The 27,609-nt window shown below is 40.8% G+C and overlaps 1 protein-coding gene across 1 annotated transcript; it reads left to right on the top strand.

The window, feature by feature from the left end:
• Positions 1-2,607: 2,607 nt before the first annotated feature.
• Positions 2,608-11,014, top strand: ptp4a1 (protein tyrosine phosphatase 4A1). The gene is made up of 6 exons (XM_072558310.1): positions 2,608-2,757; positions 2,842-2,968; positions 4,096-4,188; positions 5,617-5,747; positions 7,741-7,815; positions 9,406-11,014. The coding sequence occupies exons 2-6, from the start codon at positions 2,864-2,866 to the stop codon at positions 9,521-9,523; spliced, it is 522 nt and encodes a 173-aa protein (XP_072414411.1). The 5' UTR covers positions 2,608-2,757; positions 2,842-2,863; the 3' UTR covers positions 9,524-11,014.
• The last annotated feature ends 16,595 nt before the right edge of the window (positions 11,015-27,609 follow it).

The following is a 27,609-nucleotide window of genomic DNA, read 5'->3' as shown; positions in this document are numbered from 1 at the left end:
ACCCCTTCATCAGCGTACTCATCAGTAAAGTGATGGAGGAGTAATCAGCTGAGTTAGTTTTGTCCTTTCTTCTACATTGGACATACCTGGATGATTTTCCATCATGTCAAGTAGAGCCAGTGAATGTGTCAATGTATTTTAGGTGAGTTGTGTTACTGTCAGTATTCTGATCCTCAATTCAAAATGAAATGTATTGTTATTAAGAAAATATTCTGTTTAATGGGCTGGAAAAGAGCAGCTTAAATATTTAATGGCGAAGTAATAAGATGTTTGATTTCTTTAGCTGTTACATAAACAAGTGATTTATTTTCGATCTATGGATAAATTGTGTACACAAGAAATAAGAGATTTATATTGGGGTAGTGAATGTAGACTCAGAATTTTGTGCTAGCCAGATCCCATGAATAGCAGTGTGCTTAATAATTATACCTTTGTCTTCAATAGCATTGATCAAATGTTTCCAGGACATGGGGAGAATGCTAGTGGGGTTGTTGAATGGTCCTGTGGAGCATTTTATATCCAACTGGGTGTGTGTGTGGCCTCAGTTTAATATCTCAGCATGCTTTCCCCCAGTAGAGTACAGCACTGTCACTGCATTTCAGTGGAAGTGTCAGCCTAGTTTTTAGACTCAAGTCTTTGGAATAGGGCTGTAATGTATAATTTCTGACTGAAGCAAGACTGCTATTGCAAGTTAAGACTGCAGTTACTAGGTTCCAATTTCCTGTAGGAATAATTGTCACTGGTCTTTGTGACTTTGTTACTTCCATCTGGCCCATTAAAAATGTGCTCAGTCACTACTGCCCTGTTCAATATGTGCATCCTCAGTGATCTATAAATTTTCAGTTTATAAGCAGTGGAAGCAACCGGTCAACGTATTGTAGATGTGCTGTTTAAAATCAGACTACAGTACTTTAATGCTAAATCTGTCACTCATTTATCAAATAATGTGCTAGATGTTTATGAACAATAAAACTAGACTAAACCATTTAGCCCTGTGCACCACCTCTTTTCAGTGGCTGACCTGTTACCCAAATCTCTTTCCCCACCTTTCTCCCATATCTCAATTTTTTTTGCACTCCATTTGTTATAGAAGTAATTGATCTCACAATTGCTGCATTCTACAGAATAACTCCAAGACCCTTCAAACTGTACGTGGTGTTTCACAAATTGTCCTCAAAAGTCCCTTCAGTTTCCAAGTCGCAGACTCACCAAATAACTTTTCTATATCCATCCCTTACTATCTTTAGTGTATCGGTCAAATAATATTCTAAATTTCTTAATTTCAAGACAGTACCTTTCGTTGACGACCCTAATTTGTTTAATCTTGCATGAATAACTTGCAGATCTACAGTGGACTTTATTTTTAGCATGCTATTATGTCTGTAAAAAATCTCAAGTTTAGTCAAAGTAGAGCTTTCCATAGCTGAAGCACAATGAGCCACTTCTGTTCCAGGTGACATTAGTTTCTGGTGTTTTAAATAGGAAGGAAGTGTTCCCAAGCACTGTTTGAAGAGGGTGTTTATTTCAAAGTTTTTGTCCATGTTTTGCCCTCAACCTACGTTATCAGGCCTATATTTAATGTGCCTCAGGAAAGGTTTTCTTTGTGGTAGTTGAGTTTTTCTGATCTTAGTTTGAATGTGATGCAACCAGATGAAATTGGGCATGCTTCATTTATGTCACGAGGGAAGTAAATTCTTGGTGCAGTGTCGCTGTTTGCAATAATGCTTGAATTAACAAACATGTATGTACTGAGATGTTAGAACTACTGAGATTGAATACATCCTGCATATAGTTGCTTTCAGTGCTTCGTAAGTCAGTGATACAGCTAATCTAGAAATTGAGGTCCAGTTACTGCTCCAATGCCAAAGATGCTCTAAAGACCATAACAAACTGTTTCTAGAACTGGTACTTTTGTCTAAATTTCTTTTCCTTAAAAGAGTTTAAAAGAAGTTTGTGATGTCTTAATTATGATATGTGCATTGTTATATTCCATTGATTCCTACCCAGCTAGTGACTTCTAGTCTACATTCTAGCACGTCGTCAAAGAAACAAGCATAACGTGGGTTCTGACAGCCTGCCTGTGTGGAATTCAAATGTGCTGTAATAAGTTAAAAGGTCATACTCCTGAACATTGAAAACAATGCTTTTTTTATTTTAAGGAGAATCCCAGTTAATGGGGCTATGTTTTGAAATCTTTATCAATTGCTGCTTGTGGAATCTTGGAGCACATGAAAGCCATAAGTGATTTATTTGTGTTTAAGGTTGATTGAGGTAGTGTAGTTCTTAAGCAGATGTTGGCAGAAGGCTGTAACTCCACTGGCTGCTTTGCACCCAGATTCATGGTAACCTAAGTTGCAAGTTGGCCATGCAACACCTTGAAGCTCACTAGGCTTGTTGTTTTAACTAAACATTTGATGCATAGTGAAGAGAACAAAATTCCAACATGTGCTCTATTTAATATTTCTGTTTTGTTTTTGCAGCAGTTCTGTGGTGTTCTAGGTCGCACATTTATGGAGTTTCTGAAGGGCAGTGGAGACTACTGCCAGGCACAGCACGACATCTATGCAGACAAGTGAACTGTAAAAGTCTACTACTATTCCACTTAAGAAACCCCTCAAGCAGGTTACCAGCGGCTGGGAATAATAATTCATCGAAGACCATATCTGGATGGGGTAACCAAGTGGGCTCTTTTTTGTTGGTCACAGTATTACTGGATTGAAGATTTGCTGCTTGTTAAAAGCATCATCAAAAGCCTTTGTACGTGCATACATTCTGGTGGAATTTGACAAAACTGGACTTTTTAATTTTCAGCTTTTGCAAGGCATTGTTTTCACTTTATAGGTTTTGCGCTTTTTATAAGAAAATGGCTCGGATGAATCGTCCAGCACCTGTGGAAATTACCTACAAGAACATGAGATTTCTGATCACACACAACCCTACCAATGCAACCTTAAATAAATTCATAGAGGTGAGAGATCTCTTCAGGGTACTAAATTTTGGCATTACATTGAGTTTAGTATTGTACAGATTTTCAGACAAATGGGGTTATTTTAAGTGCACTTAATAACTTCAAGTCTGAGATGCTGCTCACCAAAGCAGGCATTTTACACAACTTTCTGAAAGCAGAAACCTTGTAATTTTAACAACTCAAACTAATTAAATAATAAAAAACTGAATGTGCTTATAGCAATCTGGCTTTTGACCCCTTACATCTTAATCCTTGGACAGTTAAGGATTTTTTTTTCTCCAGTGCTTTGCTTATCGAGATCCTTAGTTTAGTTTGATGTCCACTGTGACTGGTTGAAGCAAGTCTTTGCAAGACTGCATACTTTTTCTGGCAGTTGGAATGCAGCATGCCACGTGCAGTTGACTGTTTCAGATGACATTGCTCACTGTAGGTTGAGCAGCTGGGGGTCTGCAGCAAAAGCTTTAAAAGGCAGTGAGAAAGCAGGTGATTGATTCCCTTAAACCTGTGGTCATTGTTAAATATTACTGATTTGATTTTTGAAAACAACTGGTGTCTTTTTCTACTTGTATCTGAGCTATATGTTTTTGGATATGTTGATTGGAAGATTAAAGTCTGTTGTAGTTTTTAAGTTTGTACATTTAAAAAATACTTTGTGGTTTGAAACCACTGAATCCTGTTTTGGTCTGCTTTTCAAAAATATTTTCATTATTTCCCATTTTTGTACTCCTCAAAAAAAAACCCAACCAACTTGCACCACACACGATGTTCTTTCCAATTTTCAGCTTTCTTTGAATCAAGGCCTTGGTTTAATTAGAAAACCAAAGAGGTGTGGTCTTTGTTTTAATAGAAATGCTTGCTGAATAACAATGTATTGCATATGTTAGTTTAACATGTGAACAGAAATTAAATGTCTAGTTGCAGACAGTTATCTCCCTAATTGTGATGGAAGTTAAATAAGGATAAGCAAGATGTTTGAAAGCCTCAAAGTCTAGACTTGGTATTGTTCCAAAATCTAGCTTTTGACCTGAATCTCCGACTTCAAAATTGCAAATATTGAACTATTAAAATAGTGTACTTTTTAACATATATATCCAAGATAGACTTGTTTACTTTATCTACTTTTTCAGGAGTTGAAAAAGTACAGTGTCACCACAGTAGTTCGAGTATGTGAAGCAACCTACGACACCTCTCCAGTTGAAAAAGAAGGCATTCAGTTTTTGGTAAGTACAAAATACCTTGCCATCTGTATTTTTGTTAACAGGGTGAAAATAGTCCAATTTCAGTCTTATATTAAAAGATTTACTGTAACTATTGTTTAACATCTGATTGTTATTGCTCGTTAGTTTTGGGGCATCACTTTTCACTATGCACTTTTCCTATCTAGTACAGTATCCTTGACTACACCAATCTATCATAGTATCATATTCACTTTGCGAACAGTTTTAGTCCAATATACTCTGGCAAGCTTGAGGTGCAGTCAGTTTTATATTGTAGCTGCTAAACTAACCTTGGCTGGTACACTTCTGGTTCTTGCACTTGAGTCTAGATTTGTTCTGATTTTTAGATATTTTTCTAATTGGCCTGTTCAGAGATGTTATACCTTTTTAGCACTAGTGGGACCTGAGCATGGATCTACTATCTCAGAGATTGGGATACCATTACTGCACCACAAGCTATACTGAAACCTGTATTTGTTTAAATCATGGGATATAGACCTCATCAACAAGGATGGCACCAATGCAGGAAAAGTACTCCTTTTGAATCCAACTGAATAACTTTATAGAGCAGTTGTCATACATGTTGCTGTGGATCTGGAATCACTTTAAGGATGGCATTTGGCTTTTCTAAAGAACCCTGAAGAGCGAGATGGGTGTCTATTTCAAAACTGCAATTTTATGGTTATTAATACAAATACTTTGAGATTGTTATTTAACTGAATTGAACTTCAGGCCTCTGGATCACTAATCCAACGACATAATGACAATGTTAGAGCATTCATATTCCGATATGGGGGATAGTTTGGGTAGTTTGTCCAATTCCTATCCAAATCCATTTAATTAATGCTTTCAGAATGTAAGATACCTATAATAGGGAAAAATGTTACATTTTCCATCTGTAACCATCTTTACTTTGAGCATGCAATTCCCCATTTTTCAGATGTCTACTTAAATGGGGGTAGGGCAGTTGATTTCATCATGACTTTCTGGAAAATGTGCTTGGACGGGAATCCTTGCATTCAATATGTTAGAATCCTTGTCTTTGTCAGTTCACAGGATCTGCGGGGAGTCCAGAACTAGAGGGCATAGGTTTAGGGTGAGAGGGGAAAGATATGAGACCTAAGGGGCAACTTTTTCAGAGGTTGGTACTTGTATGGAATGAGCTGCCAGAGGATGTGGTGGAGGCCGGTACAGTTGCAACATTTAAGAGGCATTTGGATGGGTATATGAATAGGAAGGGTTTGGAGGGACTAGATTGGGTTGGGATATCTGGTCAGGTTGGACCGAAGGGTCTGTTTCCATGCTGTACCTCTGACTCTGACACAAGGCTAAAAATGCCTACTAAAGGCATCAGGGAGGTCTTGAGTAAGTGTTTGAAATAATGGTGAATTGGTACATCAAAACACAATGGGAACTTTGTTTTTCTAACAGGACTGGCCATTTGATGATGGTGCTCCACCTTCCAACCAGATTGTGGATGATTGGCTTACCCTTTTGAGAGCGAAATTCCGTGAAGAGCCAGGTTGTTGCATTGCTGTCCATTGTGTAGCTGGTCTTGGACGGTATGTACTATTCCTCCTGCTTTTATTGCATGTGATTCATACTATGGTTGTCAGTCAGGCTAGTGTAAATGTGCTTAGTTGAGACTAAAATTTGTAAATTAACTTTTTACCATAGTCTAGCTCAGCTTGCATTTGTGTAGTAATATAGAAACTGTTTTGAAGGGAGAAAAGTCTTGGAGTAAAGGAGTAATTGATGTTATAATCTGCATTGAACAAAGATAGGATGTTGTACATGCTTAAGGTGACATGTTGGCTCAGTAGTCAACACTACTGTCTGTCAGTGCCAGGGACCCAGGTTCAATTCCAACCTCGGACGTGTGGAATTTGCACATTCTCCCTGTCTGCATGGGTTTCTGCTGGGTGCTCCGGTTTCCTCCCATAGTCCAAAGATGTACAGTGCTAAATTATTCAGTGTTCAGGAATGTGTAGGTTAGGTGCATTAGCCATAGGAATTGCAGGGTTACAGGTGTAGGGTAGGGGGAATGGGTCTGAGATGCTTGTTGGAGGGTCGGTGTGGATTTGGGCTGAATATTGTTTCCTGGAGACTCTATGAAGATTAAGAAAGTGGAATTCACAGAATGCAACATAGGCAGCTGAGCACCCTCAGTCAAACAGAAGGAAAGGATAGAAAGCCGAAGAATAGGGTGTTGGAGGTGGGAACAATGAGCGATTGTGGCTATTTGAGGGATGCTGCTGGTGTGAGCTGAATACTGACAACAGAGTCTTATAGTACTCTGTTTATGGAGAGTACAAAGTTAAAAATCACACCAGGTTATAATCCAACAGGTTTAAACCTGTTGGACTATAACCTGGTGTTGTGTGATTTTTAACTTTGTACACCCCAGTCCAACACCGGCATCTCCAAATTATGGAGAGTTCAGTATTGAAATAAAATTTGCTTTCTATCCAAGAATAGATTAATGAACTAATTCATTCCTTTTTTTCAACTATTTGAAAGGACTTAAATATAATCAGAAGAATACTTGATGACATGGGCAGTTGTAAAATTGGACAAACTTGCCACTCATCAAAGCCTTATTCCCCAAGGCTTATGTCCTAACCCATTCATGCTGTGGCTTTTACTGTGCTTCAGCATCATAGCTCTGCTGTGTCTAGTGGCACTACTGATAATCAGACTCTTGGAAATGACATCCTTTTCAATTTATTAATCTTCTATCTGGTCCTTAAGTTTTTTATAGGGTTGTCTTTTGTTTGTCATCTATCCTTATGCATCTGTATTCTCTTGTCACATTTTCTCTCAACCCTCTGAGGAGAACAGTCCAATGTGGTTACAGTGCAGGGCACATACTGAGGTGGGAATTATTAGTGTTGCACTACATATAGAACCTTGGTCATAACTCACGCATGTGTTAGTGACTTTTGAGAAGATTTGTAATTCAGGTTGAGGTTCTAGATGTAGGTTTGCTCATTGAGCTGGAAGGTTCATTTTCAGACGTTTAGTGACCATACTTGGTAACATCTTCACTGAGCCTCCGGACGACGCACTGCTGATGATTTCTGCTTTCTATTTATATGTTTGGGTTTTTTGGGTTGGTGATGTCATTTCCTGTTCTTTTTCTCCAGGGATGGTAAATTGGATCCAAGTCGATGTTTGTTGGTAGATCCACCAACAAGCACATTGACTTGGACCTGATTTACCACCCTGAGAAAAAGAATAGGAAATGACATCACCAGCCCGAACGTATAGAAAGTAGCAATCATCAGTGCTTCGTCCAGAGGCTCACTGAAGATGTTACCTAGTATGTTGCCGAAATGGCTGAAAATGAACCTTCCAACTCAACAAGCAAACCTACATCCATAATGCAGTTGTCTCAAATGTTCTTCAGTGTGTGCACTGCAAGAAACTGGGACTGCTAATCTGGCCCCAGATTGGTTTATAGTTATAAATTCCATAGGCTAATTGGCAAAACCTGTCTGAATTTCTCATGAAGTGAAAGTGATATTACTTGCTATATCTTTTTCCTTTGCACAGAGCTCCAGTTCTGGTGGCATTGGCACTAATTGAATGTGGAATGAAGTACGAAGATGCTGTTCAGTTCATTCGACAGTAAGTAAAGTTTGTGTATTTGTCATTCACTTCTGCCACATTCTGTGCAAATACAGATGTTTGAGTGATATTTACTTGAGCTCCAGCATGTTTTTATTCGTGGGATATTGGCATTACTGGTGAGCCAACATTTATTGTCCATCCCTAGTTTTCCCCAAAGCTGGTGGTGTGCTGTCCCTTTGTATTGACCCACAATGCTGTTGAGAGGATGTTCCAGAACTTTAACCCAAAGTTTGAAAGAGCAACAATTTATTTCCTTGTCAGCATAAGTGGTTGCTTGGATGGGAACTTGCAGCTGGTGGTGTTCCCTGCACCTTCTGCTTTCCACTTCTAGTTCTGGGTTTAGAAGGTGCTGTCTAAGGAGTCTTGGTGAATTTCTTCTGTGCATCTTATTGGAGGTCAACAGTGCTGCTACGTAGTGTGGTGGAGGGAGTGAATGTTTGTGGATGTGGTACCAAACCAGTGGGCTGCTTTGTTCAGGATGTTGTCAAGCTGGTGTTATCGGAGCTGCCCACATCCAGGCAAGTGGATTATCCACATTGTCCCTAATGGATTGATTCTTTTAACCTCATTTTAGTTTAATGTTCAAATGAGATAATTGCCTGAATTCAACTTGAGTTGTTGTCTGTGAAACACTCAGTCACCTTGAGTAAGAAATTGCAGTTCTATCAGACATTTGGTCTCCTGTCTAACCAGTATCTCAGATTCTGTATACTTGAAGTTGTATATGTGTCCCTCAACTAACAACCCCTCCTCTAATTGGCAAGCCTCTGTATCTGGAAATAGAATTTTTGTGCTGCTTAGTCTTTTTGAATATCTTTAAAAATAAAATACTTTGTTAGCAAGTTGCTAGCTGGGATCAAAGATATATCCATTTTGCACACTGATGTTAATCTGCTGTCTATATTGTAATCTGAGCAACAATATTTCCTCAATTTCAAATGCTTAATTTAACTGAATTTAATTTTTTACATAATTTATGACAAACAATTTATACTGGTTATGATTACAAATGATTTACTATATATTTTGCTTCCCCTCATCCAGTCAACATACTGTTAATTCTTTCCCTGTTTTATTGGTGCAGATTTATAGATTATCATGAATGATATTCATAATCCTTATTTGTAAATGGTGCTTGAATTGGAATACTTGTGCAATTTTTAACTATGTTTCAGCATAACACCAGGTTATAGTCCAACAGGTTTAATTGGAAGCACTAGCTTCCGAAGCGCTGCTCCTTCAGGTGGTTGTGGAGTACATGATTGTCTTATCATACTCTACAACCACCTGATGAAGCAGCAGTGCTCCGAAAGATTTACTTCCAATTAAACCTGTTGGACTATAACCTAGTATTGCATGATTTTTAACTTTGCAAACCCCAGGCCAACGCTGGCATCTCCAAATCGTGCTACAACATGTCATCACATCAATATTGAACAGAAATTTCAGCCAGTATATGTACTAACCTTTTTCAGGACTTGAGGGATGTTGAACAAACTTGTAAAAAAAATTGAGTCAATTTTTAATTGTGCAGTGCAAACTTATCATGAAAACACTTTTAAACTTTTTTTCCCTTTCATATTGCAGAAAGAGACGTGGAGCTTTCAATAGCAAGCAGTTGCTGTACCTGGAGAAATACCGTCCCAAAATGCGTCTGCGCTTTAAAGATTCCAATGGCCACCGAAATAATTGCTGCATCCAGTAATATCAGAGGATTAATTGCTTAATTCATCTGAAGGCAGAGGAGATTGCCAACTTGGGCTGTTTGACCGGGGAATGCAAAATATTAGATGTGCTTATAATGTAAACTGGTGCTTCCGTAGGATTTGGGAGTTGGAGATAGTGTTGTGTTTTAAGACCTGAGATTCTCTTGCCTTCAGATTCACTTCCTTTGTGAGCTAAAATGTTGCTGCTGTATGTTTCTAAACTAGAATAAGAAGGTCCTTCCCCAATTGGTTTGAGTTTAACTTGACTCAAGACAGTTAACATGGATGAGATACAACATAAGTGTACAATGTAGTGCACTATTGCTGTTTACAGATGCAAAGCAAAGATATACAACGGTTAAATTAAGCACGAGATTGTGCCTGATTTTTTTAAACAGATGTGAAGCTGGAATCTTGCAAATAATTTTGAACACCTTTATTCCTCTACACTGTCCCCATGCCCTCTATCCCAACTTCCTGTCTTGAGTCACTTGAATTGTGAAACTATCATTAACCTTTCAATGTCATTGAAAATTATTTCTGAATAGGACAATGCTACATGAACCTTGTCCACAGCTCTTTCAGATGAGTATCCTGCACGTTAGTGTCAAAGATTTAACTCAGTTGGCTGCTCTCTGTACACTCAACACTGTTTACATGCCCTCCCACAATCACACTAGAACTATTTGCTGCACAGCAGTACTGCATCTAAGTTTCTTTTTTAAACTTATCACTGACTAATGTCATAATAGTTCTTTTGAATGCCCACATTCTGATGTATATTACCTTTTAGAAAAGGCTTGCAATGCATTTAATTTTGTTATAAATCATGTGACATACCATTAACTTCTCACCCCACTATGCAGTTGTTAGTGGCTGAAAGGGCATATCAGTTCATTAGACTGTACACCTTGTAATGTTCATAGTGTACATAAGCACACTTTGGTTTGACTTTCAAAATAAAGCCTTACAAGAGAACACTGGCACTCTGCAATTGATTAGGGAGGGCCTGAAACAACTGGGGGAATGGGGGATGTTTAATATTAGTATGTTGCCTTTTTGTCTTGTGCAGAAAATTATATTGGGGTTTGCCCATGATGTACCAAGTAATTTTTTAAAAAGTAGAAATGCTTTGTTGTAGCTAAATTCATACTGTACAGTAACTTTCTGAAACTTGTAATCTTTCTTTTGATGTATTATTGGAAGTTTACCAATTGTCAGAAGCGTGATTTTTGAGTTTCTGCTTAAACTATGCAGGCCCTGATGTCTGTAATATTTTGTATGCCTTTTGAATGCATAATACTTGGATACCTGATCATTTAATTATGTAATTTGATGCAATGTTGTATTAATGTTAGATAAACCATATTTATACTGTCTTGGGAACGTGTGGTATAGTTGTGGGAGGAGTAATTTGCCAGTATTCACCAGCTTGTTTAAAATCTAGTGCGAGAGCTTGTCATCTGAAATAAAAAATGGGGAAAAAAGCATCAAGTGTTTGTATTTGTGATTCAAGTTTTCCTTCTGGGCCCATACAATGATGCCCTTTATGTATAGTTTTATGCTATCATTTTTACATGTGACTTATACTGAAGTCATCCATGTCAATATGCAGTGAGGCATGGACTGTTGAGTGGCGAGTAGGTTTGTCACAAGTACTGGTAACTGACTATCTCAAGAGGATCTAACCAACTGCCCACAACCAATCACCATTGCTGAATTCTTCATGCAGTATCTTGAACTTATTTTAAAAGTTTAAAAGGGATTTTAAAAAACTGATTAAAAGTGCAATCAAAAGCTTGAATTCTGTGCAGAGAACCTCACTACCTGACTCACCAAAGCCAATCTATCGTTTACAAGATGCAAGTCAGGAAGGTAATGGACCATTTATTGGGAGCTACGCATTCAGGAGACACCGAAGCTTGATGCCATCCAAGACAAAGCAACCTACTTGATGGCACCATATCTACTCCATTCAATGTGGCCATCTGTAAGATGCACTGCAGAAAGTCACCCACTGTTATTAAAATAGCACTTTCAAAACTGACCTTTACCACCACCATAAAGGGCAGCAGATGCATTTGGATGTCATTTGCAAGATCCTGTCCAAAGCTCAGCCCAATCCAACGCTACTGTTAATCTAAATGGTATTCAATATTTCATGAAAAATGTGTATAGAAGTTATAAAAATATTATTCCACTAATTGATAAATAGGAAACCTGGTGAAAGGATATGCAAGAACTTAAAAATGACTAAAAGCAAAGTATGTTTAATGCCTATTTGGCAGTTGTATTTACTACAAATACCATTCAATAAACAAAATAGTTAAGTAAGTATTAGAACTTAGGATAAGATGCCATTATCAGTTGCCACAGTAGTCCAAATTAAACGTGCAACTTATTCGGGTCACGCAAAGTTCAGAACCACTTGTGTTTCAAAGTCAAACAAAACACATTCATTCCAAACCATAGACTCCAAATGTTAGTGAGTTAGATAAAAGTGACTAATTTAGTTTCCCCTCTCCCCCAAAAGACTAACAAAAATTCATAAATGGTTCAACAAGTGGTTTAGCTCGTTATAATTAAATTCAATCTACTCTGCTTTAACTGCTAACATTTAGACCTGACAAATGCACAATTCTACAGGTTCAATTAAGTCAGACATTGTACGAATTCTAAGAAATTACATTCAAATACTTCTCAGAAAACACTCTCCTGGCCCAAGATAACTCATGACAATTCCCAGCCAACACTTTGTTCGACATCTGTTACAAATTTATCAAGTTTTGTCCAGGAAAATTTCTGATTCTTGTCATACAAAATTAAATTCATACGAGGAGAACCAGGTACTTTACAGCTTATTTACAGGTTGCAAAGGCTCTTGGTTTAATCATTCCTCATTTAGATCATTACTAATATTACTAAACATGCAATTTTGAAGAAACATTTTCTTTCATGGATTGGTAGCATTGCTGCCAAGACCAGCAAGGCTTGTTGCTTGTTAGAACGTGGTGGTGAACCACCGTTAACTGATGCTGTCACAACTGGTCCTCCACATCTAATTTACTGGGTTGCATTTGTATTGTACTAATTTTTTGAGGCTATGCTGCTGATGCACGTGACCTGCATTCAGTTGTGTAGATAAATACAAATTAGTACCCATGTTAACTTAAGTTCTGACTTCAATGAATCCCTTTACTTTATATAGAAATTGAAAAGGTTGGCTTCTCAGTGATTTGTTTTGAGATGTTTGTTGTTGAAGCTGCGTTGTCAGACACTGACATTTAGTCTTGCCAATATTTTTGTTATTGATAGCTGCTATTTGATCATCCTAGAGGTAAAGGAATTCTAAAGTGACAAATCAATCTTATTAGCATTAGATATGTCACATCTAAAATATCACGGGGGTTGGGATTTCAAGACTGGGGGCATATTTTAAGGTGAGAGGAGAGAGATTAAAAAAGATGAGGGGCAAACCTTTTTACACTGGTTTGTGTAGAATGAACATTGAGGAAGTGATGAATGTGGGTACACTTACATTTAAGAGACTCTTAATTACATGAATAGCAAAGGTTTTGTGGGATTAGTTTAGTTTGGGATTATGTTCAGTATGGACTGGTTGGATCAAAGGGTCCATTTCCATTCTGTTTGACTGTATATGGTGAACCCTTGAGCCATAGCACCATAAGATATCAGAGCAGAATTAGGCAATTCAGCCCATCCAGTTTCCCATTCAATCATGACTGATGCCTTTCAACATTATTCTCCTACCTTCTCCCTGCAATACTTGATTCCTTTACAATATCAATAGATACTTGATCAGTAAAGACACAATGACGTGACCTCCACAACATTTTGTGGTAATGTGTTCCACAGATTCCTCTGGCTGAAGAAATTCCTCTTTGCTTTAGCTCGAAAGGGTTGTGCTTTCATTCTGAGGATGTGCCCTCAAGTCTTAGCACTTCCACTAGTAGGAAAGAGTATCTCCACATCCACTTTAGCCAGACCTCTCCGCTGTCTGTAGGTTTCAGTCAGATTTCCCTCACCCTTGCAAACTCAAGTTGAGTACAGACTCAGTCTTTGACTGCTCCTCACATGAGAAGCATTTCATTCCTGGGATTTTCTAGAGAGCCTCCTCTGGAACAACCCTGCTTCACCATCCCAAACCCAAAGGCCAGCAGATCCGTCCTTCGATGCAGGGTCCAAAACTGTTCTCAATATTCCAAATGTGGTTTCACCAGAGCCTCCGAAGTACATCTCTGCTCTTGTATTCTAGCCCTCTTGGAATGAATGCTAATGTTGCATTTGCTTTTGTAACTGCTATCTGAATCTACTGTTAACCTCAAGAGCACTAGGACTCAAGTCCTTTTGTCTTTTTGATCCCCAAAACATTTCCCCAGTCTGTCCCTATATTCTTCCCAGCAAAGTGCATAAGCTCACACTTTCCCAAATTGTATTGCATCTGCCAATTCTTTATCCCCACTCATAGCCTGCCTAAGTTCTTCTGTAGTCTCACTTTCTCAACACTATCTGCTCTTCCACCTATCTTTGTATAATTTGCAAACTTAGCAACAATGCTCAGTTCCTTCATCCAGATTGTTAAAGTGTAACAAGTATAGTGTCCTCCCAACACTGACCCCTGCAAAACTCCACAAGTCACTGGATGCCACACCTCTTTATCCCCACGCTTTGTCTTCTGCTAGTCAGCAAATACTCTATCCATGCCAATACCTTGGCCCCAACATCCTGGGTTCTTATTTAGCAGCCTTCTGCGTGACACCTTGCAAAAGGCCTTTGGAAATCTATAAGGGTCACACCCAAGAACTTTCCTTTGTCTAAGTTGCTCATTACCTCCTCAAAAAATTCTAACGAGATTTGTCAGGCTTGAATCAATAGAGATCCATCTTCATATTTGAAAACACTTGCCTCTGTTTTCCAAAAGGCTCATTTAATATGCATCCTTAATTGGCTTTTTTAAATTCATTCATCCATAGGATGTGGATGTTGGCTTCAAGATGGTCGTGAGCTACCACTTTGAACTGCTGCAGTAATTATGTGTCAATAGTCCTACAATGCTCCTTGACTGTTCTTTGAGCTATTCTTTTCCAGGTAATTGGGGAGTTTTCCATCAACATTTGACCTGGGCCTTGTAAGTGGTAGACAGACTTTGGGGAGTTAAAAGTTCGCTACTCACTGTGGTATTCCTGGTGAGTGACTTATTCTTGTGGCCACAGTATTTGTAAGGGTAGTGTTCAGTTTCTAGACAACAATAACACCCATAATGTGAATAGTGGGGTGTTCAGTGATGGTTATGGTATTGGATATAAGGCCATAAGATATAGGAGCAGAAATTAGACCATTCGGCCCATTAAATCTGCTCTGCTGTTCAATCATGGCTGTTAAGTTTCTCAACGTCATTCTTCTGCTTTCTCCCTGTAACCTTGATCTCCTTTATAGTCCAGAACCTATACATTTCAGTTTTAAATATACTCAGTGATCTGGCCTCCACATCCTTCTGTGGCAAAGAAATCCATAGGTTCACCACTCTCTGGCTGAAGAACTTTCAACTTATCTCCATTCTAAAAGGTCTTCCCTTTACTCTAAGGCAATGCCCTCGGATCCTAGTCTCTCCTATTATTGGAAGCATCCTCCCAACATCGACTCTGTCCAGGCTATCCTGTGTTCTGTATGTTTCAGTTAGATCCTCCTCCCCACCCCCACACCCTACTAAACTCCATCTAGTTTAGACCCAGAGTCCTCAAACGTTCCTCATATGTTAAGCTTTTCATTTCTGGGACCATTCTCGTTGACCTCCTCGGAACACGCTCCAGGTCCAGTACACCCTTCCTGAGATATAGGGTCCAAAACTGCACACAATACTGCAAATGTGGTCCTTACAGAGCCTCAGAAGTACATTCCTGCTTTTATATTCAAGTCCTCTCAAAATAAATGCCATCATTGCATTTGCCTTCCCAACTACCAACTCAACCTGCAAGTTTACCTTGAGATAATCCTGGTCTAGAACTCCCAAGTCTCTTTGCACATCAGACTTCTAAATTTTCTCCCCATTTAGAAAATAGTCCATACTTCTATTCTTCCTACCAAAGGCATGATCTTAGACTTTGCCATGTTGTACTCCATCTGCCACATCTTTGCCCACTCTCCTGACCTGTCCAAATCCTTCTGCAGCATCCCCACCCCCTTAATGCTACCTGTTCCTCTACCTACCTTTGTGTCATCTGCAAATTTAGCCATAAATCCCTCCGTTCCTTCATCTAGATTGTTAATGTATAAAGTGAAAAGTTGTGATCCCAACACTGAGCCTTGTGGATCATAGAGTCATAGAGTAACACAGATGTACAGCAAGGAAACAGACCTTTCGGTCCAAGTCGTCCATGCCGACCAGATAGCCCAAAATAATCTAGTCCCGCTTGTCAGCACTCGGCCCATATCCGTCCAAATCCTCCCTATTCATATACCTCTTCAGATGCCTTTTAAATGCTGCAATTGTACCAGCCTCCAACAGTTCCTCTGGCAGGTCATTCCATGAACACACCACCCTCTGCATGAAAACGTTACCACTTAGGTTTCTTTTTTATCTTTCCCCTCTCACCATAAACCTATGCCCTCTAGTTCTGGACTCCCCTACCCCAGGGAAAAGACTTTGTCTATTTATCCTACCAATGGCCTTCATGATTTTGTAAACCTCTATACAGTCACCCCTCAGTCTTTGATGCTCCAAGGAAAACAGCCCTAAGCCTATTTAACCTCTCCCTATAGCTCAAATCCTCCAATTCTGGCAACATCCTTGTAAATCTGTTCTGAACCCATTGAAATTTCACAACACCCTTCTGATAGAAAGAGACCAGAATTGCATGCAATATTCCAAAGCGGCCTAACCAACATAATGTATAGCTGCAACATGACCTATCAACTCCTCTACTCAATGCTCTGGCCAATAAAGGGAAGTGTACCAAATGTGTTCTTCACTATCCTATCTTTCTGTGACTGTACTTTCAAGTTATGAACCTGCACTCCAAGGTCTCTTTGTTCAGCGACACTCTCTAGGAACTTACCATTAAGTGTGTAAGTTCTGCTAAGATTTGTTTTCCCAAGATGCAATACCTCGCATTTATCTAAATTAAACTCCACCTGCCACACCTCAGCCCATTGGCCCACCTGATCAAGATCTCATTGTAATCTGAGGTAACCTTCTTCACAGTCCACTACATCCTCCAATTTGGTGCCCTCTGTAAACCTACTAACTATACTTCCTATGTTCACATCCAAATCCTTCATATAAATGATGAAAAGCAGTGGACCCAGCACCGATCTTTGTGGCACTCCACTGGTCACAGGCCTCCAGTCTGAAAAACAACCCCCCACCACTGTCTCCTACCTTTGAGCCAGTTCGCTATCCAAATGGTTAGTTCTCCATGTTTTCCATGAGATCTTACTTTGCTAACCAGTCTCCCATGGGGTAGCCTTGTTGAACGCCTTACTGAAGTCAATTTTGATCACACCTACTGTTTTGCCCTCATCAATCATAGAACATAGAAGAATACAGCGCAGTACAGGCCCTTTGGCCCTCGATGTTGCGCTGATCCAAGCCCACCTAACCTACACTAGCCCACTATCCTCCATATGCCTATCCAATGCCCATTTAAATGCCCATAAAGAGGGAGAGTCCACCACTGCTACTGGCAGGGCATTCCATGAACTCACAACTCGCTGAGTAAAGAACCTACCCCTAACATCTGTCCTATACCTACTACCCCTTAATTTAAAGCTACGCCCCCTCGTAATAGCTGACTCCATACATGGAAAAAGGTTCTCACGGTCAACCCGATCTAAACCCCATAGTCATCTTGTACACCTCTATCAAGTCACCCCTAAACCTTCTTTTCTCCAATGAAAACAACCCCAAGTGCCTCAGCCTTTCCTCATACGATCTTCCTACCATACCAGGCAACATCCTGGTAAACTTCCTCTGCACCCGTTCCAGTGCCTCCACATCCTTCCTATAGTATGGCGACCAAAACTGCACACAATGCTCTAGATGCGGCCGCACCAGAGTCTTATACAACTGCAACATGACCTCAGGACTCCGGAACTCAATTCCTCTACCAATAGAAGCCAGTACGCCATATGCCTTCTTCACCGCACTATTTACCTGGGTGGCAACTTTCAAAGATCTGTGTCCATGGACACCAAGATCCCTCTGCTCATCCACACTACCAAGTATCCAACCATTAGCCCAGTACCCCATCTTTTTGTTACTCTTACCAAAGTGAATCACCTCACGCTTAGCTACATTGAACTCCATTTGCCACCTTTCTGCCCAGCACTGCAGCTTATCTATATCCCGCTGTAACCTGCCACATCCTTCCTCACTGTCAACAACTCCTCCGACTTTTGTATAATCCGCAAACTTGCTCACCCAACCTTCTAGCCCCTCCTCCAGGTCATTTATAAAAATGACAAACAGCAATGGTCCCAAAACAGATCTTTGCGGAACACAGCTAGTAACTGCACTCCAAGATGAACCTTTACCATCAACTACTACCCTCTGCCTTCTTCCAGCCAGCCAATTCCTAATCCCAACCTCCAACTCACCCTCAATGCAATACCTCCGTATTTTTTGCAGTAGCCTACCATGGTGAACCTTATCAAACGCCCTACTAAAATCCATATACACCACATCTACCGCTTTACCCTCGTCCACCTCCTTAGTCACCTTCTCAAAGAATTCAATAAGGTTTGTGAGGCACGACCTGCCCTTCACAAAACCATGCTGACTATCCTTGATCACATTATTCCTATCCAGATGTTCATAAATCCTATCCCTTACAATTCTCTCTAAGACTTTGCCCACAACAGAAGTGAGACTCACCGGCCTATAGTTACTAGGGTTATCCCTACTCCCCTTCTTGAACAAGGGAACCACATTTGCTATCCTCCAGTCTTCTGGCACTATTACTGTAGACAACGAGGATATAAAAATCAAGGCCAATGGCACTGCAATCTCCTCCCTTGCTTCCCAGAGAATCCTAGGATAAATGCCATCAGGCCCAGGGGACTTATCTATTTTCATCCTTTCCAGAATTTCCAACACCTCTTCCCTACATACCTCAAAACCATCCATTCTAATTAACTGTGACTCAATATTCACATCGGCAACAATGTCCTGTTCCTGAGTGAATACTGACGAAAGGTATTCATTCAGTGTCTCCCCAATCTCTTCAGCCTCCACACGCAACTTCCCACTACTATCCTTGACTGGACCTATTCCTACCCTAGTCATTCTTTTATTCCTGACATACCTGTAGAAAGCCTTAGGATTTTCCCTAATCCTACCAACTAAGGACCTTTCATGTCCCCTCCTTGCTGCTCTTAGCTCTCTCTTCAGGTTCTTCCTGGCTACCTTATAACTCTCAATTGCCCCAATTGAACCTTCACGCCTCATCTTTACATAGGCTGCCCTCTTCCATTTAACAAAGGATTCCAATTCCTTATTAAACCACGGATCCCTCACACGGCCCTTTCCTCCCTGCCTGACAGGTACATACTTATCAAGGACACTCAACAGTTGCTCCTTGAACAAGCTCCACATATCAATTGCACCCTTGCCTTGAAGCCTACTTTTCCAAGCCACGCATCCTAAGTCATGCCTCAATGCATCATAATTTCCCTGCCCCCAGCTATAACTCTTACCCTGCAGTGCACACTTATCTCTCTCCATCACTAAAGTAAAAATCACCGAATTGTGGTCGCTGTCCCCAAAGTGCTCACCTACCTCCAATCCTAACACCTGGCCTGGTTCATTACCCAGAACCAAATCCAGTATGGCCTCACCTCTTGTTGGCCTATCTACATTATGTGTCAGGAAACCCTCCTGGACACATTGGACAAACACCGACCCATCTAACGAATGCATAAAGGTGGATAAATCCCCAGGACCTGATCAGATGTACCCGAGAACTCTGTGGGAAGCTAGAGAAGTGATTGCTGGGCCTCTTGCTGAGATATTTGTATCATTGATCGTCACAGGTGCCAGAAGACTGGAGGATGGCTAACATAGTGCCACTGTTTAAGAAGGGTGGTAAGGACAAGCCAGGGAACTATAGACCAGTGAGCCTGACATCGAAGGTGGGCAAATTGTTGGAGGGAATCCTGAGGGACAGGATGTACATGTATTTGGAAAGGCAAGGACTGATTAGGGAAGTCAACATGGCTTTGTGCATGGGAAATCATGTCTCACAAACTTGATTGAGTTTTTGAGGAAGTATTAAAGAGGATTGATGAGGGCAGAGCAGTAGATGAGATCTATATGGACTTCAGTAAGGCGTTCGACAAGGTTCCCCATGGGAGACTGATGAGCAAGGTTAGTTCTTACGGAATACAGGGAGAACTAGCCATTTGGATACAGAACTGGCTCAAAGGTAGAAGACAGAGGGTGGTAGTGGAGGGTTGTTTTTCAGACTGGAGGCCTGTGACCAGTGGAGTGCCACAAGGATCAGTGCTGGGCCCTCGACTTTTTCTCATTTACATAAATGATTTGGATACGAGCATAAGAGATACAGTTAGTAAGTTTGCAGATGACACCAAAATTGGAGGTGTAGTGGACAGTGAAGAGGGTTACCTCAGATTACAACAGGATCTTGACCAGATGGACCAATGGGCTGAGAAGTGGCAGATGGAGTTTAATTCAGATAAATGTGAGGTGCTGCATTTTGGGAAAGCAAATCTGAGCAGGACTTATACACTTAATAGTATGGTCCTTGGAAGTGTTGCTGAACAAACAGACCTTGGAGTTCAGGTTCATAGCTCCTTGAAAGTGGAATCAGAAGTAGATAGGATAGAGAGGAGGGTGTTTGGTATGCTTTCCTTTATCGGTCAGAGTATCGAGTACAGGAGTTGCGGCTGTACAGGACATTGGTTAGGCCACTGTTGTAATATCGCATGCAATTCTGGTTTCCTTCCTATCGGAAAGATGTTGTGAAACTTGAAAGGGTTCAGAAAAGATTTACAAGGATGTTGCCATTGGTGGAGAATTTGAGCTGCAAGAAGAGGCTGAACAGGCTGGGGCTGTTTTCCCTGGAGTGTCGGAAGCTGAAGGGTGATCTTATAGAGGTTTACTAAATTATGAGGGGCATGGATAGGATAATTAGACAAGGTCTTTTTTCCTGGGGTCAGGGAGTCCAGAACTAGAGGGCATAAGTTTAGGGTGAGAGGGGAAAGATATAAAAGAGACCTAAGGGGCAACTTTATCACGTAGGGAGTGGTATGTGTATGGAATGAGCTGCCAGAGGAAGTGGTTGAGACTGGTACAGTTGGACCATTTAAGAGGCATTTGGATGGGTATATGAATAGGAAGGGACATGGGCCGGGCACTGACAGATGGGACTAGATTGGGTTGGGATATCTGGTCGGCATGTACGGGTTGGACCAAACAGTCTGTTTCCATGCTGTACATCTCTATGACTCTAGGTACATCCACATACTGGATCATAAAATTTTCTTGTCAACACTTAACAAATTCCTCTCCATCTAAACCCTTACCACTATGGCAGTCTCAGTCTCTGTTTGGAAAGTTAAAATCCCCTACCATAACTACCCTATTATTCTTACAGATAACAGAAAACACCTGACAAATTTGTTTCTCAATTTCCCACTGATTATTAGGGAGTCTATAATACAATTCCAATAGGGTGATTGTCCCTTCATTATTTCTCAGTTCCACCCAAATAACTTCCCTGGATGTATTCCCAGGAATATCCCCCCTAAGTACATCTCTAACGCTATAAAAATGCCACTCGCCCTCCTTTCTTGCCTCCCTTTCTATCCTTCCTGTCACATTTGTATCCTGGAACATTAAGTTGCCAGTCCTGTCCATCCCTGAGCCACATTTCTGTAATTGCTATACTATCCCAGTCCCATGTTCCTAACCATGCCTTGAGTTCATCAGCCTTCTCTGTTAGGCCACTTGTATTGAAATAAATGCAATTTCATTCATCAGTCCTAACTTGTTCTCTGCTTTGTCCCTGTTTGCCCTGATTGTTTGACTCGCTTCTGTTCTTAACTGTACCATTCTCAGATTGATGTCTTTCCTCACTATCTCCTGGGTCCCACCCCCCACCTTACTAGTTTAAATCCTCCTGATCACCTCAAGCAAATCTCCCTGCCAGTATATTAGTCCCCTTCCAATTCAGATGCAATTCATCCTTCTTGTACAGGTCACTTCTACCCCAGAAGAGATTCCAATGATCCAAAGTTGTGAATCCTTCTCCCATACAGCAGCTCCTCAGCCATGCATTCTATCCTTCTATTCCTACCCTCACTCGTTCGTACCACCAGGAGAATTCCAGATATTACTACCGTCAAGGACCTACCTTTTAAATTCCTGCCTAACTTTCTATATTCTCCCTTCAGAATCTCACCCTTTTCCCTTCCAATGTCATTGGTTCCAATGTGTACATTGACCTCCTGCTGGTCCCTCTCCCCTTTGAGAACATTCTGCACCCTCTCTGAGACATCCCTAGGGACGCAACACACAATTCTGATTTTTCGCTGCTGGCCATAGAAATGTCTGCCTGTACCTCTGACTAGAGAGTCCCTTCCTAGCAGAGTGCTTTAGGGTTCATCTCCGGGACACCCGCACCAATCAACCACACCGCCCCGTGGCCCAACATTTCAATTCCTCCTCCCACTCTGCCGAGGACATGGAGGTCCTGGGCCTCCTTCACCGCCGCTCCCTCACCACCAGACGCCTGGAGGAAGAACACCTCATCTTCCGCCGCGGAACACTTCAACCCCAGGGCATCAATGTGGACTTCAACAGTTTCCTCATTTCCCCTTCCCCCACCTCATCCTAGTTCCAAACTTCCAGCTCAGTAACTGTGCCCATGACTTGTCCAGACTTGTCCTACCTGCCTATCTTCTTTTCCACCTATCCACTCCACCCTCTCCTCCTTGACCTATCACCTTCATCCCCTCCCCCACTCACCCATTGTATTCTATGCTACTTTCTCCCCACCCCCACCCTCCTCTGACTTATCTCTCCACACTTTCAGGCTCACTGCCTTTATTCCTGATGAAGGGCTTTTGCCTGAAACTTCGATTTCGAAGCTACTTGGATGCTGCCTGAACTGCTGTGCTCTTCCAGCACTACTAATCCAGAATCTGGTTTCCAGCATCTGCAGTCATTGTTTTTACCGAGTCCCCTAACACAATCAATCACTTGGAATCCGACGTACCCCTCATTACATTAGAGCCATTCTTGATCCCAGAATCTTGGCTGTTCATGCTACATTCCCCTGAGAATCCATCACCTCCTACATTTTCCAAAACAGCATACCTGTTTGAAATGAGGATAGCCACAGAAGACTCCTGCACTACCTGCCTACCTCTCTTAGCTTTTCTGGAGTTAACCCATCTATGTGACTGTATCTGCAGCTTTTTTCTCTTCCTATAACTTCCATCCATCACACCTCCATACTCTTGTAAATTCCTCATTGCCTCTAACTGTCGCTCCAACCGATTCATTCAGTCTGATATGATTTGCAACCAATGGCATTTATTGCAGATATGATCCTCAGTAACCCATAAACTCTTCCTCAACTCCCACATCTGACAAGAAGAGCATATCACTCTACTAAAGGCTATTTTTGCTTCTTCCAATCTACAGATCCCGAAAGTAGCACTGTCTTACTCATCTACAAAACACTGGTCCAGGCTAACTTAACACTTACAACTTAAGATACATATCTCAATAAAACATATAATGAAGAAAGAACCCACTCTACTCACCATTGTAGATTTTCAGCAAGGCTATACTTAAAACTATTCACTTATCTGTTTCTGTGCTGTGACCTCTCCCAAACAGGTTGCTCCAAGATCAGTTGTGAATTTCACTGTTTGTTAAGTTTTCCTAGATGCACTCCAATGTCCATCGATACATGAATTCAAACAGCAAAGGCAGTCACTGTGCAGCTTCACTGCTGTGTCAGTTAGCAGTGCAGGTTCCTTTCTCTCTCTCTCCTGCACAGACCATGTACTGCCTATTGTCTGTTCTTCTCCCTTCTAAAAGTGCCGTTGTTTTGGTCCAAAATTCCAAACAATGCAACTGTAATTGGTGCTCCTAGAATTTGAGAAAATCACGTACAACATCTAAAGTACCTCAAAAAGGGAGCAGCTTGTTACAGCCCAAAATGTTTCTTGTCCTCCATCTTGGATTACCCAGAATTCTTCACTTGTCACCAGCTACCATCCTGAGAAGGACACTTTTATCCCTGCATTCTGCCAGACAGCCAAGCTTCTATCCATGTGAGCACCTTGCCTCTAACACCATGGGCCCTGACCTTGCTCAGTAGCCTCCTGTGCAGCATCTTGTCAAAGGCCATCTTGATGTTCAGGTAGATAACATCCATTGGCTCTCCTTGGTCTAACAAGCTTGTCACTTCCTCAAAGAATTCTAGCAGATTTGTCAGACATGACCTTCCCTTGATGAAACCATGCTGACTTTGCCCTGTTTTACTTCCAAGTATTCAGGAATCTCATCCTTCACAATGGATTCCAGGATCTTGTCCACAACTGAGGTTAGGCTAATTTTGTAATTCTGTAATTTTCCATCTTTTGTCTTACTCCCTTTTTAAACAGGGGTGTCACATTAGCAATTTTTCAGTTTTCTGGGATCCTCCCTGATTCTAGCATGTCCTGAAAAATCACCACTGACGTCTCCACTAATTCTTCATCTATCTCCCTTCGAACTCTGGGTGTAGTTGTTCTGGTCCAAGTGGTTTATCCACCTTCAGGCAGTATTGGTTAGATACTCCTTGTTAAAAATGCTTATATCTGGCACTTGTGTGATGCAAATGCTACTTGCCAGTTGACAGGCCAAGCCTGGAAATTGCCCAGATCTTGTTGTATTTGGACATAGGCTGATTTAACATTTGAAGAGTCACAGATGATGTTGAACATTGTCCAATCATCAGTAAACATCCTGACATTGAATCTTCTGTTGAGGGAAGATCAGTGATGTAGCAGCTGAAGATATTTTGACCTGAGACCATACCCCTGAGGAACTCTTACAGAGATGTCAGAAGCTCAGATAATTGACGTCCAATAACCACAACTATCTTCCTTTATGCCATGTATGACTCCGACTAGCTGAAGTTTTTCCTTCTAATTCCCAGTGACTCTAGTTTTGCTTAGATTGCAAGGGCAGTTTCTCTTCATCTCCGGAATTCGGCTCTTGAGCAATGCCTTTCAGGTTTACTGTTGAATGGTTTTCTAAACTGCCTTTCATAGTTAATAGGTGGTTGCTCCTGGGCCTCTATGTTTGGCTGAAGCACTGCTGGGATCCCAGTCTATTCTTCATTTTCCCTGGGACCATAGACTTCCATACTCAGGCTAATACTGGGTGTGGAATTGGGTTCTGTTCCTGCTTTTCCTTACTGGTCATGGCAAAACCTCTTCTCTGGGCAGATTTGTTGTGAAAAGGGTATGTCTAGGGCTCTTTGAAAGGGCCTATTTCTGAATTAAATTGCACTACTTCTGCGACATTTTGGCAGGTACACCCTCTTCCACACCCTCATAAAATCATTTGGTACAGAAGAGCTCGTGGTGCCTCTTCTGCCTGGGCTGTGTGTTAGTATGTTGAAGTCCCAGAGTGATGAATTGTAACAATTCCATATACAAAAGACCTTGCTTCTCCCTAATTAAGTCCTTGTTGTGTTTCCACAGATCCCTCTGCCTAGCCATATTTGAAGCAAGGTTGTGGTGAAGTCAGGAGCTGAACGACCCTGGCAGAACACAAAGTGAGTGTCAGTGAAGTTTATTGCTAAGCAAGTGCTGACCGATGGCACTATTGATAACACCTCCCATGACTTTACTGAAGATCAAGAGTAGACTAATGGGCAACGATTGGTCATATAAAATTTGTCCTGTGTTTTGTTTACATAACATACCTGGGCAATTTTCCACAGGGAGGTAGATGTCAATGTTCTAGCTGTACCGAAACAGCTTAACTGGAGCACACATCTTGCCGTGTCTTCAATGCTTCATTGCTCAATGATTTCTTCTTGTCTTCAACTTACCCGCTATCTCTACTTTTATAATTGATACTTAAACAGTTTAATGAAATTGTTCCCAATTTACAAACTAACCTTTTAAAGCACAAAGGTTAATAATCATTAATTCAATTTATTTTGGGCACATTCATTATGCAACTTTTAAGTGATGTGTCTACATGGACCCCTGATCCTCTCTGGATGGATCTCCTCTGTTCTTTGCTTTTTACTTTATCAGTAGCACCCTGATCTATTTGCAGCCATTTTGGTAGGCATTGCACACCTGTGATGACTCCATCAAAGTCTAACTCTTAATCGAATAAAGGAATGTTGCTTATCTAGCTTTACTATGCCACCTTGCACAATTATTTCATTTCCCTGCTACCTACAACTTTTTCTTTAATAGTAAGCTGTAATCCCCAAGGTCATGGATGCCTTCTGCACTGTAAAATTCTGGTTGGCCTGTTGTTCCAGTTCTAGCTCTTTGAGACAAATACTTAACAAATCCATTGCCTTGTCTCTTCCTCATTGTTCTGTAAATCTTCCTGTAAATCAAGCATCTGTCCAATTTTCTTTTGACATTTTTCAGTTGAACTTGCTTCAACCACCCTTTCAGGTTATGCATTCTCGAAGACACATTACTCTGTGAGCATCATTACATCTCACGTCTTTCTAATCCGGGTGGCATGATGGCTCAGTGGTTAGCACTGCTGCCTCACAGCACCAGGGATTGGATTTGATTCCAGCCTCGGGCAACTGTCTGTGTGGGTTTCCTCCCACATTCCAAAAGATGTGCAGGCCAGGTGAATTGTCCATAATGTTAGGTGCATTAGTCAGGGGTAAATGTAAGGAAATGAGTTTGAGTGGGTTACTCTTCGGAGAGTCGGTGTGGATGTGATGGGCCGAAGGGCCTGTTTCCACACTCTAGGGAATCTAATCTTTTGCCAATTAGCTTGAAGGTATACCCTCTGGTTGACAGTCCTCCTGTCAATGAAAGCTGTTTATTCTTGACAAACCCCATCAAAACACCCGGTAATTTTGAATTTCCACTTAACCTCCTCAGCTCTGAAGAAACAACTTCTCTCACCTTTACAGTTTGAGGACTCCTGGTTCCCATCTCATAAAGATCTGTGGACTCACTATTGGTCTTGGTCCTGCAGGCCAAGGTCTCTGTAGTTAAAAAGGTCCTTACACAAGGGAATGAGTCTCTAGACTGAGAGCTGTACATACAACCTGTCACTTACAGTTCTTGTTAAATGACTACAAAATGACAATGATGGATAAAACTACCATGATAAATTGTATTATAATTTTTACAAATTATATTTGTATCTGCCATTTTTTTTAATTGGATAAAATCACGAGCACATTTGACTGAAATTGATGACGTTGGCAACCACTTCAATTAAGAGTATAATCTTTTCCCCCATAAACTAGACTGCCAAATTAATTGGAGTCCTGGAGAATCCTACTGCCTGGCAGTATGTTATAGAGCTATAACCAAATTGAGGTATTATGGGGGGAGGTTGATAAGCACATTGCTAAACATGAAAGGTTAAGTTCCAGATGCAAAATGTTTTATTTCTTAGTTTTTGTATTGTTTCATTTGCATGCAACACTTCTCATTTTGATTTTAGAACTATTTTCTGTTACATCCAGCTGTTGTATCCTGTTTCACAAACTCTCAGCAGGCTTCACTTTGGTGACGTTTAACCAAAATAATGACCAGTATAAAATTAGCATTAGAGCATCATTGTGATGTATTGTTTGATAGTCTACCACACCTGTAAATATTCTATTATACTGTTTGAAAACAAAAGCTGGTAAGTAATGGGCCATAGAATTACATCAATTGTGATACATTGTGGATGATTATGCTAATATTTTAGACTGATTAAAAATTATGTACTTTTTCTCAACACTATTTTTCTGAGCCCTCTTTCCCACATAAATAAAATTACACAAACTCTTTCAATACAATGCTTTCTTTTTAACTGTACATAATTGCATACACA

The sequence above is a fragment of the Chiloscyllium punctatum genome, chromosome 3, assembly GCF_047496795.1.
Source record: "Chiloscyllium punctatum isolate Juve2018m chromosome 3, sChiPun1.3, whole genome shotgun sequence".
NCBI classification, from domain to species: domain Eukaryota; kingdom Metazoa; phylum Chordata; class Chondrichthyes; order Orectolobiformes; family Hemiscylliidae; genus Chiloscyllium; species Chiloscyllium punctatum.
The sequence above is the reverse complement of the archived record's forward strand: the minus strand, read 5'-3'. Positions and strand labels throughout refer to the sequence as shown.

Excerpts from the sequence above, each read along its gene's own strand:
- ptp4a1 (XM_072558310.1), top strand. The coding sequence starts at position 2,864 with ATGGCTCGGATGAATCGTCCAGCACCTGTGGAAATTACCTACAAGAAC. Across the intron at positions 5,748-7,740 it reads TGTGTAGCTGGTCTTGGACG|AGCTCCAGTTCTGGTGGCAT; the intron begins GTATGTACTATT and ends TCCTTTGCACAG. Across the intron at positions 7,816-9,405 it reads GCTGTTCAGTTCATTCGACA|AAAGAGACGTGGAGCTTTCA; the intron begins GTAAGTAAAGTT and ends TTCATATTGCAG.